The sequence below is a fragment of the Cnephaeus nilssonii genome, assembly GCF_951640355.1.
Source record: "Cnephaeus nilssonii genome assembly, chromosome: 2".
Taxonomy (NCBI): Eukaryota; Metazoa; Chordata; class Mammalia; order Chiroptera; family Vespertilionidae; genus Cnephaeus; species Cnephaeus nilssonii.
In genome coordinates, this window is record NC_137073.1 from 19,160,260 (window position 1) to 19,174,141 (window position 13,882).

General features: G+C 47.4%; 1 protein-coding gene across 11 annotated transcripts in view; it reads left to right on the forward strand.

Annotated features, from left to right (window-relative positions):
• RBFOX1 (RNA binding fox-1 homolog 1) overlaps positions 1 to 13,882 on the forward strand; it is a gene marked incomplete at both ends in the record, with an annotated part of 1,044,696 nt that overhangs the window by 674,011 nt on the left and 356,803 nt on the right. For 6 of the 11 annotated variants that reach the window (XM_079761231.1, XM_079761219.1, XM_079761225.1 and 3 more), the window contains one exon: positions 444 to 542. The exons of the other annotated variants lie outside the window; for them this stretch is intronic. In XM_079761231.1, coding sequence (XP_079617357.1) covers positions 444 to 542 — 99 coding nt within the window. Of the gene's footprint in view, positions 1 to 443; positions 543 to 13,882 lie in introns of those variants that run through there. 11 annotated transcript variants of the gene reach the window in all.

A 13,882-nucleotide genomic window follows, 5' to 3' on the forward strand; every position in this document is an offset into this window, starting at 1 on the left:
CTTGCCATCTTCGCGGGGGGCGGGGGCGGCGGGGCACCTGCCTCTTTGGGGGGCATCAGCAAGCAGGCCCAACAACCACGCCCGCACACGCCCGCACACACACACACACACACACACAAGATACAGCCCCAAAGGAAGCAAAATAGTTTCGTGACCCTCTCAAGTGTCTTAGCTGGAGGCAGGCTGACGGACGCTGGGATCTAGCAAACCCGAGGGGAAGACGGAAAGCGAGGGAGGAGGGACGCGCCGGGTGCGGCGGGGGGAGGGCGAGAGAGACAGGGAGAAAGAGAGAGAGAGAAGGAGAGAGCAGCCACCCGGGTTTGACTTAGATAATCAGCAAAATTAAAAAAAGAAAAAGAAAATTGTAGCGTCCAGGCAAAGAGCAGCGGCGCGATTGCATGCGAGCGTCCCCACTCCTGCTCCGCGGGCGCCAGAGAGACGAAATGCAGCATCCTCTGACGGGGGCCACCTGCGTGGCGCTCCCCAGCGTGGGCATGTGTCCCCAGCTCTCGTGTGCCTTGACTTTTATGTACTTACAGCAGGTAAGGCGCGCGGCTTCCCTCCGAGGCTGCTGCCAGGGCTTCTGGACTGGGTCCCCGCGTCGCTGGGCTGAGCTTTGGTACCTTGGAGGGGATGGGGAGGGGGCTGGCTGGTGCGCGCCTTTGGATGGGAGGGCTGCGTGGGAACCCCTCATTCTCCCTGGACCCCGATAGCCCGCGCCCAGCTGTGTTTGCCCCTCTGTGCACACTTTGAACGCCTGCTTCCAGGCTTGGGTAACGGGAGTTTAAAATTGCAAACTGCCTTCTTACTCGCATCCTCCTGATGCCGGTGTGGGAGGGTGACCCCAGGCTAGACCCCCGGATCTGAGTTTGGATCTTCGTGGGGGCATTTGAGTGCTTGGAGTTTTAATTCAGCAGCTTTACTAGAGAGTGCAAAAAAAAAAAAATCTATGCATGTGTGTATATGCTCAGTGTTTTTATTTTCTTAAGTTTGTCTGGGTGGTGTTGTGTTCAGTTGCTTTTGGTATCAGAGCCTTTGGGTTTCTGGAGCGTGGCAGCCCCAGAATCTGCCTCCAAACTCCCTGGCTAGTGCTGGGATGAAGGCGAGCTGTGTAGGATGCAGTCTTTGTTGCTCCGTGTGAAGGCTTTTTATTTTTTCCTCCTCCACTCTCCCTTAATGGTCTTGCCATGGATTTTGTGTTTATTTTCCATTCTGTGTACATTTCAGTATCTTTCATTGTGTACATCTCTTTCTCTGGGTGTTTCCTCTGGACCTTCTCTGTCTCTCCTTCCTTTTTTTTTTTTTTTTTTTACTAGTAGAGCTGCTGCCTAAGTTGGTTTCCTGGGTTTAGGGAACAGCTCAATAGTGCCTTGGGGGGCTGGTGACAAGCCCGGCTTTCTCTCACTGGGCAGGGCTGTGGAGGTGGCTGGTGGGGTGAGAAGGGTTTTGTCATGCAGATGGGAATCCTTTTCCCTGTCCCAAGCTGCTCCATGAAGAGTTAACCATGATTGTAGTCATTTCATCTATTTTTCGATGGACTCCCCTCAGGAGTACCATTTGTTAGCCATGTGTGGTTGCGGTCTACTAAACTTCCTTTACCAGTGCGCAGACGGGGCCTCCTTCTCCAAAGACCCTCAGTGCCAGTCTGTTGCAGGAATAGGTGTAGCCATAAAATGTCAAGATTCTGTTTGGAACATTTGGGTCATTTGTGATCAAGTTGGTTACTTCCAGAAAATAAATATTTTTTTAAGGCGTAGTTTCTATCACCCGTCTTTTGGGAAACAGCCTTTTCGTATGGTTTTAGTATCTTGGGAAGACATCGGTTTCTCTTTTTAAATATTATGTTATTCCATTTCTCATGAAGGAAACTGTGCCAGGGAACATTTATGAAAAGCCTGTTGGTAACATGTTATATCATTCATCTGCTCCTACCATTTCTGTATCTTTGGGGTGTATGTGTGTGTGTGTGTGTGTGTGTGTGTGTGTGTGTGTGTGTGTTTAAGAACAGTTACTCACTAGGAGAGTATCCTAATGAGCATTTCTACAGATGCTCAGCCTGAGTTGAATTGAATCTAATTATTAATACGAGTTGATCTTCTGCCTCCTATTTTCACTTCTTTCATGGTATCTATTAATCAATTTGAACAGCGATACCTAGCAAGTCAAATGCTATAGCTATTCAGTGCTCTCACAGTTTCCTTGTGCATTATTCTTTTTTAATAAATTGATCTTTCTTCCTCCTGGATTGTTACATTGGTTTGCGCGTTTAGGCACAACTTGGGAAAGAAGAGAGTGACTTTGAGCGGGAGGTTATTCTTGCCATGAAAAGGACGCGCGTACGGGGTAAACGCAGGCTCCCAGCGTCTGCCAGGCAGTCTCTTCCGGGGGGAAGCACTGCTGCTCTGGCAAGGGGAGGCTCCCAGGGAATGTTGGCAGCCATAGCAAATATTTAGAAGTCACTAAATCAGCATCGCGGTCCCCTATGAGGACAGACAGACAGAGGTGGGCTTTGAAATGTGCTATGGCACTCACCTCCCTGTTGAAAGAGCAGGTAATGCTGGGAGTGGAAGCGCTGATAAGCTGATGCTGTGACACACAGTGTCAGAATGCGGTGTGTGTGTGTGTGTGTGTGTGTGTGTGTGTGTGTGTGTGTGTATGCATGTTTCCTGAGTTTTACTAAATGCCTGAAGTACAGTACAAGCAGACATCGATGTCCGCCTGCCTCGTTGAGAATCAGGTTTCCTATGCGCGCCTCCCACCCTTGCTAAGAGTGCACCCTCAGGACTGGAGAGCCATACCTGCGGGCCACCTCTTGCAGCCATTGCTGTCCTCACAGTCCGCATGGCAGTCTCCTGCCCTTGCTTTAATTTAGCAGCCCGGACCACGGGCTGATGAAGGGTGTGAAACAGTTCCCTTCAATCGCCAGAAACCACTTACTGATGCAATCTGCACGTCTTCTATCTACACATGGCCACTCTCTTTTCGGTCTACTGTGGATCTTTAGCTGTTATTGTCTCTTCATTTCATTTTGATGAGCTGGACTCTCCGAGCAAGTTGATCAAATGGGTGACCCGGGCAGCAATCCGTGACAAATGACGCCTTTATTGAAAGCCTTTTACTTTATTATTATTTACCAATGAAGATATTCCAGGGGTGTCTGTCATTCCGATCACCAGTTACGTAAGAGCACGATTAAGACACCGCTGCCTTATTTTGGAGCCTTCATTGTTCTGTGTTATAAAATCGCAAACTCTGATCGGGGCCACCGAGTCTTCGGTGAAATATAATTTCCTGGAATGAAGTTTCAGATGGTGCTTCTTTCTCATCCGATATCTAAGGAAAATTACTTCATCATTTGCTCTCTTTGCCTCAGCTCTGACATCCAGCCTCTCTTTCTAGAGCCTCCCAGATTTGTTCCTAAGACAAATCATAAAACAAGAAAATCAATGGGGATCCCTCAGCCCCCAGGTCTCCTCCGCATGACCATGTGAAAACAGCATAACCCTTTTGCCACAAAGAACTTATCTATTCAGACCAACCTGGGCATTTAACTTATTTGACTTAATCCATTTCATGTATTTATGTCCCAGTAACTCTCCCTTAGATAGGTATTTTACTACAGTTATAAATCTTTTATTTTCTCTTGCTGCTTCTTTCTGACATTGGAGATATTGCTACAGTTTGGATTTGCAAGGTGGTATAAAGTTGTAGAGTCCTTTTGGCACCTCGATACCAAGCCCAATGATGTCATCACATGCATATGTACACATGTGTGCATGCACACATCGATATCCCCTCGTATATAGCATGTATCTCGTAGATCATTCTAAGATGCAAGGGACAGGTGAGCATCGGAGCAGCGGGCTTCCATCTTGCTGTTCAGAGCAAGTCCTGCTTCGGCTGCTATTCATAACACACTGCAGAGGTTTACCTGTGTCTTCTTTGCTGGGGAATCTTCTTCTCAGGTGAAGTTCAAACCCACCTGTCCCCAGACTCTCCCCAGAGTTCCAAAGCAGGTACCCATGCAAACATTTTTGTTTTGAGGGGAAATTCTGAACACAAATTCCAAATTGGTGGCTTTGCAATGAGTGGATTCAAAAGAAAATACGTTTTGTTTTTCTCATAGAAAAAAATAGAAAACAAACACCCCACATACACACGTGCATACACACAGACACAAAAGTCTAGAGCTGCTTGACACATGTCCTACGTCACAGGGAGCACACGGAAGAGCATCTACCGCATGGAAAGTCATGGCGAGGCTCCAGACAGAGCAGATGAGGCCTGTTTTCCGATGCACCCATCTTGTCAGGTTTCCCTGAGCTTTGATTCACGCTGGCATCTAACCCTCTGGAAGAGCAGAAGTAGCATAGTCACTCAGTTTCCCCAGTTCCTAGACCCCACGTGTCGCCCAGTACCCTTCTCAGGAAGCTTCTCACCTGTCAGATCCTATTCACCCAGAACCTTTTTATCAGCCTGAATTTAAAAACAAGTCAAATGCTTAAAATCCACATTAAAAGGGGGAGGTGGGGGCTCCAAAGTGGGCCATGCCACTGTCGATATTGGAAGATTGGTAATTTTTCCCACTTAATGATGATCCATGTGGTTTGTTTTAAATAGTGAAGTGGTTTGTACAAAGGGTAATTCCTGGTAAATGAAGCCATTGCTCACTGTGGACATCTTCAGATCGAAAGCAATTGAACTGAAACTTGCATACCAGCCCTTGCTGTCTTTAATTAGAAAGTGGTGCTGGGTACAGAGTCCCTGGGAGGGTCAGCTCACACAGGAGGGGGCGGGAGGGGAGCGCCCCCATGCGCCCGCCGGGGGCATAAATTCGGGAACCGTTCAGTGGGCCATAACAATTATGGCTGCGGAGACAAGTTCAATTCTCCTTCCAGTTACTTACCTTGTGCTGCTCAGTCTGATGATTTATAGGGGACCCAATGGCATTTTATCACCTTCTTTCTTCTTGGCTTAATCCCATGTTGATTTATTAAATTGTGCTGTGGATTGGGGGTAGTCAATGGTGTCAATAACACAGAAAAGAATTAGAATAGATTATCTTCATGTCTGAATTGTTTAAGGAGTGTAAGTGGTCGGAATGAGCCCATCCCAGGCCTGGGTGACTGTCTGATAGAACAGGGTCCCTCTGTCTCTTTCTAGAGAGATGCTGTGATGTAAATTGGTTAATTAACCAGTTGCCCTGGTTGCTCTGATTTGTCCAATTCAAGGGAAGAAGGCATGGATTGCTGGGCTTTTCTTGGCCAGAGAAGGCCCATATCTCAGGTGGGTGGGGGGGTCCCTTGTGTTTCCCCCATTTTAGGACCCTGTGGAAGGGGGGTGGCTATTGGCTTCAGGGTCACATGGGTTGCCTCTGCCTTAAGATTATTTATTATTTTTTTAATCCTCACCCAAGAATAATTTTAGAAAGGGAGGGAGGAAGGAAGAGAGAGAGAAAAAAACATTGATATGAGAGAAACAGCAATTGATTGCCTCCTGTATGCACCCGACCGGGGACCAAACCCAAAACTCGGGTATGTGCCCTGACCGGAATCGAACCCACAACCCTTTGGTGCATAGGATGTTGCTCAACCAACTGAGCCACCTGTCCAGGGCTACCTTAAGATTATTTAATTGTAAACATCTGTTAGTCCAGAGACCAACAGAGTCCTGCACCATTCAACCGCTCTACCTGCCATTTGGTGGGGGGTTCCGTGTCAAACGTGCAAGGGCCGCCCTGCCTTTTGGGGAGTGGAGAAAGCCGCTGCTATTAGAGCTCACGTCCCATCTGCTTTCCTTACAGCTGGCCCTTGAGCAATTGTCCGGTAGCTGATGGACTGGGGGTAGGCAATCTTTTTTGGGTTTTCTGATTCATTTAACCAGGCTCTCTGCCCCAAGGGGAAACATAATGCTTGTTTATTCATACTGGCCGGGTAAAAGCAGTGTAGTTTGTCAGGCAAATAACAGTGTTCTGGAGGAGGAATTGCAGCATTGTAAACAAAATCAGGTCGGTGCGTCTGCGCCTACGGGGGCTGGGCGATGCAGGAGATGTCATCCTGTGAATGAGGCAGAGCTGACAAAGTGTGGGCGTAATTGCCCCATCTGCAGAGACCTTTCTAATGGACGGGGAGAGGTGTCCCAGTGCGCTGTTTAATTCAATTAAGAGAGGCAGAGAAAGTTCCATTCATCAATAAAGTTTCCTCTTTCCGGGAGCTGCCCCAGAGAACTTTGCAGGGCTGAGCAGTGGCCTGTGGCTGTCTGCGTGATGTGGCTGGTCCCATTGAGAGGGGGCTGTGTCAAATGAGGTCAGATCTCAGGCACAATAGCTCAGGAGGGCCCTGGCCCGGGCCCTTCAACACGCTGAATGCTGGCGAGCTGGGGAAATGAGCAGCGAACCTGCAGGGCTGCTCCTGCAGAGACACTGTGACAGAGAGGCTTTCTGACGGACCCCCGAATGCACCCCCTGGTTGGGGTTAGGCAAAAAGCGTATGCGGTTGGAACTTTCTGGCAACTGAAAGCATTTGGGGAAAAGGGGTCTTGGTGCTATTTCTGACCCTGGCATATGGTGACCCTGATGGGTTGATGCTGGCTGAAAAAGAGCAACAAGACTGCTTTCCATCATCGCCGGGGGTCTCCATGCCCATCCCTCTCTGCAGTTGCATTTCTTGTATGTGTTAGGCAGCAGGCAGTTTGCAGAGCACTTTTGCGATGCTTTTTCTGACCTGCTAGACTATACGCAACATGATGTCAGAGATTTCTCTATTCTGTCTGTTACTCTACCCATGATTCCTAGAATAAAGTCTAATAGGTAGTAGTTGCTCAAAAAAATGTAAGGCATGAAGGAATGAATACATTAGAACCTTCTAGAACCTTAGAAGCAAGGGAAGCTGTGATCGCCACCCATTTTTACAGATTCATGTGACGATGCCTTCAATCATTTAGTCCTTCTTTCTTTGGGCATGCAAAACCCTGTCGCCGGGCATTGAGAATATTGCAGCAAATCAATTAGGAGTGGTGCCTGCCACCATGGAGCTGGTACTGCAGTAAAAGAAGAATAGAGGATGCGAACGTGAGTGACTTAGGAAGGTGTTTTCAGATTGGGGGGAGTGCTGTGCAAGAAATAAACAGGGCGGTGGGAGAAAGGGTCAGGGGCCTGTTGGTGGTTGTTGGGTGGGTCGGTGTGGGTCTCACTGAGGAGGTGATGGATTTTCTGATCCGAGGAAAAGGGAGCATTTGGCACGTGAAGAGTTGAGAGAGTTGTCCTAAGAACAGGGAAGGGGAGTATACAGGCCTCATGTGCAAAAGAGAGTGAGAGGCACAGGACACAGCGAGCGGCGGAGTTGGGTCACGTGTCAAGCGGGGGTGCCCGGGATGGCGTCTGCTATCCTCTGGGGTCAGAGTGGAAACATGAAAAGATGGAAATGGGTGAACAAGTGAGAGAAGGCCGCTCCCGAGCTGTGGAGAAACCCAGGGGCCTTGGGGAGCAGGTTTGGGGGTGAGAGGTGGGCGAGGGTTTTGATGGGAGCCTGAGGAAGACTCCGACGTGGAGCACCCAAAGTCCCGTTGGTACCCTCTGTGAAAGCCTCACCAGGGTGCTTCTGCAACAGGCCTTTTACTTTGAAAACGATGAATGGGGTACACTGATTCTGAAATTCCAGGCATTCGAGCACCCCCTTCCTAATTTTTACCAATTCACTCATCATCCCAGTCGATATCTACTTAATAGTTTCAGATCAACTTATATTTTGTACTTAAAAGGAGAGTTGCTCAAACCAACACACATAAATACATAGTTGCAGGATCACATCTTTGATATGATGTTTGTATATGATATGAACATACATTGAAATCAATATCCATTCACCTGTTCATTCATTCACTCCATGTTTATTGAACTCCTGCTTGGTGCCAGCTGTGCTCCCAGACGTTCTCAGTAAGCAAAGGTGCCCATCCTCAGGGAGGGTCTATCACGTCACCCATCCCTGTGCCATCATTGGGTAATGTTGGCTGGGTCTGTTGGATTTCCTAGGGATCCCCTTTCATGTCTGGTACGGAATCATTCATTCCTCCCCTGACCTGCTTTGCAAAGAGCAAGACTCTCGTTATCTCTCCGCGTCACCTCCTCTCCCCTCTGACAGAGCGGCGGTCAGAGCACACAGCAAAGGAAAACGGGCACATACTCCCCATCAGCAGCATGCGGGGCTCCAAGACCGCGGGGCTCCAAGACCACGGGGCTGGGGGAGGGCTGTGGTTTTTGACACTGGACCAGGCTCCAGGTGAGGAGCAGTCTCCCCCTATTTTGCTGCTGTTCTTTATGTTCTGTTTAGCACACACAGAATCAAGATGAGGGACTGGAGCCAGAGCGAAAAGCACTTGGCAGGTTAGTGTGTGTTCCCAGAGACGTGAGGACGTTTTTCCCATTGCAGCTACGGAGGAGAGTACAGGCAGCTGTAGGATGGAAGCGCCCTGATGAGTAAATACACAAAGGGGTTAGTCTTAATGAGACTGTTCGTTTTTGGCATTTGATGTTTGCCCAGGCTCACCTTGAGGACTAGATCCCCTTATCAAAAGCAACAGCAAATAGCTCCATCTTCTCTTAGGTAGTTCTGCTCTGCCTGCGTCCAGGCATTGGGCAGAGGGTGGGGGGTGGGGGTGGCAGGGTGGGGGGTGAAGGGAGGGCAAGCCCTGCTCTTAGGCAAAGATGAGAGCTGGGAGATCCCCCCCCCCCCCCAGATGAGTCTTTCCTTAACAGGGAGCAATGTCGATATCCAAAAACAGAATGAGCAGTGACATCTCCATTTAGCAGTATCCAACTGTCCATCTCAAGAGCTCAAGGCTCTTATGGAAATTCAGCTGAGAAACCTACATCATTTTAGAACCAGTTGGTGTCAGGTCCCACCCCCCTCCCCCCGCCGCCCGAAGCACAGTTTAAGAAATGATTGCTCTCTCTGGAGGCCTATATAGGACAGAAGTCTTGAACTGAAGGCTTGATCCCAACTCTGCTATTCGATTCGCTGACCCAACTAGATCGAGCAAGAGGCTTTACTTGATTTGGAGCTTTAGTAGCTTCTTCAGGAAAATAGGGTTAAGGATAACCATTTCATAACCGTTATTTGTAAGATTTGTATGGTACAGATAGACACACTAACAGTGCCTGGGACACAGTGAGCAGCCAACAGACCTTTGAAAGGAAGAATGAGTGAATTAATGAATGAATGAATGAATGCTTGTTTATTAAAGCTGAACATGATTTTTTATTTCTCCCAAGTAAATGTGATACACACACACACACACACACACACACACACACACACACAAACAACCCCCATGGTCTGCCAAGGACACAGACCCAAGGAACTTGGGGTCTCCCTCAGGGTCTTTGGTCCCTCCTACCTGATCTGGTTTTCTTCTCTCTCCTTCTGCCAACTCAGTGCTGCTGGCCATGTTGGATTGGAAAGTGGCTGCACATCTCAATTAATGCTCCGTGACAGGAGGAGGGAAAATAAAAATTGTCTTGCTCTTGTCAGTAGCAAAGTTATTTACTTTCAAAAGCTGACAGAATCACACTGCAGGGGCTTCATTTATTTCTATTCAGAATGTCATTATTCTGTGATGCAGGGGACTTGGGCACACGTTGGAGCTGATTCCCATAAGCTTGGATGTGGCAGGCGCCTGCTAATGTGCAGATTGTCACCGGGGGCAGTCAGGGGGAGTTTCTCTGGGGCCTGGCCGTGCTTGGGTACTTGCATGGATGCCTGGGCAAATGCCCCAGTTTCAGGATGACTGTCCAGGCCTGGGTCTGTCCTATGTGAGGGAGTGTGTGTCCCTCTGCTGCCTGATCGCTTGTCCTCTTTATTCTGAAGCAGAAGAATGAGGTGTGGACCTCCTGGTGTCACGACTCTCTCCATCCAGCCACTCCTCAAATTTCTAGAAACACAGAAGCTGCCCCTGCAAATGAATTTGCTTTGAATCTGTGTACTTTCCCTCCTTAAACTGGCTGATGGATGCTCTCATCCAAATAATATGCATAAAACTATGGATTTTTTATTTTTATTTTTATTTTTTGCTTCCTTCCTTCCTTTCTTCCCCCAACCCTTTTTCTCCTAAGTGTTTGCAATGAATAGTTAAAATAGGGAGTGGAGCGATTCTTTCTTCATGGTGCAATGGCGGAACTTGCCACTAGGGGTCTCCATTCAGAACATGTGATTGGATTCTTGAGAACACTCTTGTTCTTTTTTCTTCCTTTTTCTCTCCCTCTTCTTTTTTTTTTTTTTTTAATGTCTTCTTTTACTTCCATTCAAAAAACGAATCTACTCTGTAAGCAGTAGGAGATGCTTCTTGCAAGATCATTTAGGAAGTCAGAGAATCCAGCCAGCCTCAACAGCGACGATGATAATAAAATAATTAAAATAATGAAGTAATCAATAACTTTTATGGAGCACTATGTGACAAATACACTACGAAGCACTTTCACATGGGCTACCTCATTTAATCCCCCACAAAAGGCCTCCGGGGGAGTGGGTAGGAGGCCTTTCCTTTCCTTCCATGCTGATCTGAGGCAGGTGGTGGGGGAGAGGAGGTTGAAAACCAGAGACTCTCACTCCAGAACCGACAGGGCCCGTGCCATCGGGCGGCGGGGTCTGCAGGCTGCACCCAGGCCCTGCAGGCCCATCACTGTGAAAATCAGCCTCTCCCAGCCAGGAGTCCTCATTTCTCTTTCCTTTCAAAGGCGAAACTTGTCAGAAAGGGAGAGAGTCAGTGGGGAGAGCTTTCAACTTTGAAGCTTTCTCGTGATTTTATTTTTAAGTCATTATGATTACTGTTGAATAAATTACAACACGCGGCGAGGCTGTCAGGCTCGGGGAGGGTGGGGAAGAGAGGAGAGCAGGGCTGATGGGAAGCACATCCGCTCGCAGGATGATGGAGTGCGTTTCTCCGCAGCCAATTCCAATCCCCAAGTCCCCGTTGTGCTGAGGAGCTCTCCAACCAACACAGGAAATGCAGTCACTGCCCGGCACCGTATTAATGATTTATACACCCTGCACCACTGCTTTGTTCACTTGCGGGGCCTGGTCGTGTTCATAAAGGAATTTCTGGGAGCGGGGTCCCCGGTTGCCATGCTGTTTTGCTCCATGCAGTGCAGGCTGCTCTATAAATCAAAAGAATTTAGTGCTTTGCAACCTTCCTGAGCCTCTGAGATCCTGTATGTATGCACATGTGTGTGTGCGTGTGTGCACATATGTGTGTGAGCATGTGCATACGCGTGTGCGTGTGTGTGTGTGTGTGTGTGTGTGTGTGTGTGTAGGTGTCACCTAGGGACATTTTCAAGAATGAATGAGGAGGGCATGGATCTGTTTTTGGTATTTCAGGGCCGATCTGTCTGTTCCATAGTAGCATCAGGGCCCTATTCGTCTCCCATGTGGTGTTTATGCTTCTGGATTTTGTCTGTGAAAATGGGCTGACACCATTTTCCTAACATAAGAGACGCAGAACACACCAGGATCGCCTTCCTTCCAAATCACCCAGAAGGACAGACTGGGCGATGGGCGTGCCCCGCGGCCGCATCACCGTCCCTGCAAGTCACCTGGGCATCCTGGGGTCTTTCCGCGATGGGATTTCTGAGGCTTAAAACAGTGAATGGCTTACGGAAAAAAAAAGAGTTCTGTGAATTCCTTTTGCTTTGAAAGTGAGTGAGGTCATCTATTTTCTAAGCTGAGAATTCTGGATCTGGGAAACTTTCTCCTGTCCAGTAAGCCATAGGAAGCTGATTTTAACTTCAGCTTCTTCTTCCTAATTGGGAGGGGCGGAATGATATAATCAAGAGATGGATTGGAACCCTCGGTTCCTCTTTCAAGACATCTCAGAGAAAAGCCCTGTTGTTGTTTTGCCTTTTTTGGGATTACACTTCTGTTCTCTTAATCATGTCATGTGCCTCATTGTGTGTGGTTATATTTCTTCCCCTATGGAACTGAGAGATGAAAACTAACAGATCTCTGAGTGGGAGTTTGAGGGCAAAAGAGAATATTTAGAAAATTAGAATGATACTTTAAATAGCCTACCCAGCTGGATTGCTTTTGTATAAGGTGAAATCTTCATTTTAGGAAATATGCCTGACTTAAAGATGTGTAAGGCTTTTGGGAAATAAACATTTCAATTTAGTAGAACTCCTCCTTAAAAAAATACATGAAGGGATAAATGCAGAGAAAAATGAATAAACCCCTCTCCCCCTCCTACCCAACCCGGGGCTTAGATTTCTTTTATAAATGTGAAAGTGGTTTTTATGAATGTTTATGCTTATGGAAAAATTAAAAGCGTTCTTGGAGGCTATTGAGCGTCAAATTCAGTGATCATGAAATTGAAACAAATACTCAATTGAAGAGACTACCTTTCGTGTCTTCCTGAAAAGTGGAGAACAAAATGTACGCAATTACGTAAGTAAACAGTGAGCCCGGCAAACATTGTCCATCCTGGGAAACATGAGACAGCGCCTTGCACTGAGGAAGCAGGTGTCCAGCAAGTGCAGCTGACATCCATACTGTACTGATTTCTGTGTTTGCATTTGTCCTCTGTTCTTGACTCCGTGAGTGTCTCATTGTCTTTAATTATGTCTACGAGGCACAAGACAGCCGTCAACATCTGCTCTATTGTTTACTTGGTTTACATGTAGCTCTGATGGCTTATTAAACAATCTATTTTTCAAACCGAAAACAGAGAAACCGGCCTAGCCCATGCTATGGCGTTTTGTAAAGACCCATTATGCAATTAGCGCTTGGGATTTGTGCGAGGCTGGTGATTCGCCCAAATAAACAGCCCTTTATTCCGATAGCGCCTCTCGACTTGGTGAAAAAAAATATCAATTTCCCACAAAATAAAATCACATTTCCTCCTTAATCGCGCAGCATGCCAAGAAGATGATGTGTTAATATGAGGGGTGGATCCTTCACTTCTTGTGTCAGAAAAAGAGCAACTCTCCACTCTCCAAAATAACAATGCCTTTAATTCAAGACAGCAATTACTACATTACATAAGACAACTGTCGCCTGGCACGGAAGACAGTCTGAGAGTTTATCTGATACTATCGGAGAAGAGAAATGCCGTGTTTTTCACCATTTGTAAAATGTCCCTAACACTTTCTGATCGATTTATGAAAGGCTTATCACGTTGTCTATAGCAAAGCAAGTGACATCCATGATGATTAAATCAGACCTCCTCTCCTCTGGCATGTAATTGGTTAATAATTAATTCACTTGCTTATTCACTCAACAAATATTCATGTAACCTCTGCACTGCCTAAAAGAGTTGGGTTAGTCACTGAGGACATAGAGACAAGGAAACCAACTTCATTTTCCTTTATGGAGCTTCTGAGTTTGCGGGATGACAGGCGATGAACAAGCGATCATGGTAGAAACATGTATTCTAAGTTGTGATAAAGAGAAGGGCGTCCACAGAAAATAGCAGGGGCTGGATTCCGGACAGAAGGACGCTCTCGCTGAGGAAGTGGCATTGAAGCTGAGTGAAGGAGGTGGGGACTGTGGAGAAGACCATTGTCACTGAGGCGGAGAGTCTGTGGCATGGCTGTTCTGTGTCTGGCGATCTCGGGGATGGAGAAAAGGCCAGGATGGTTGGAGTAGCGTGAAAGAGCGGGAAGGAGGCAGAGGGCCCAGAATCCACAGTTTTTTTAGATTTTTGTGGGGTTTTTTAAACAGCAGTTGGAGAACATGTAGAGAAAGTGAATTTTAAAAAATATATTTTATTGATATTTTTACAGAGAGAAAGGGGGAAGGATAGAGAGTCAGAAACATCGATGAGAGAGAAACATTGATCAGCCGCCTCCTGCACCCTACCCCCCCCCCCCCCCCCGCACTGGGGATGTGCCCGCAAC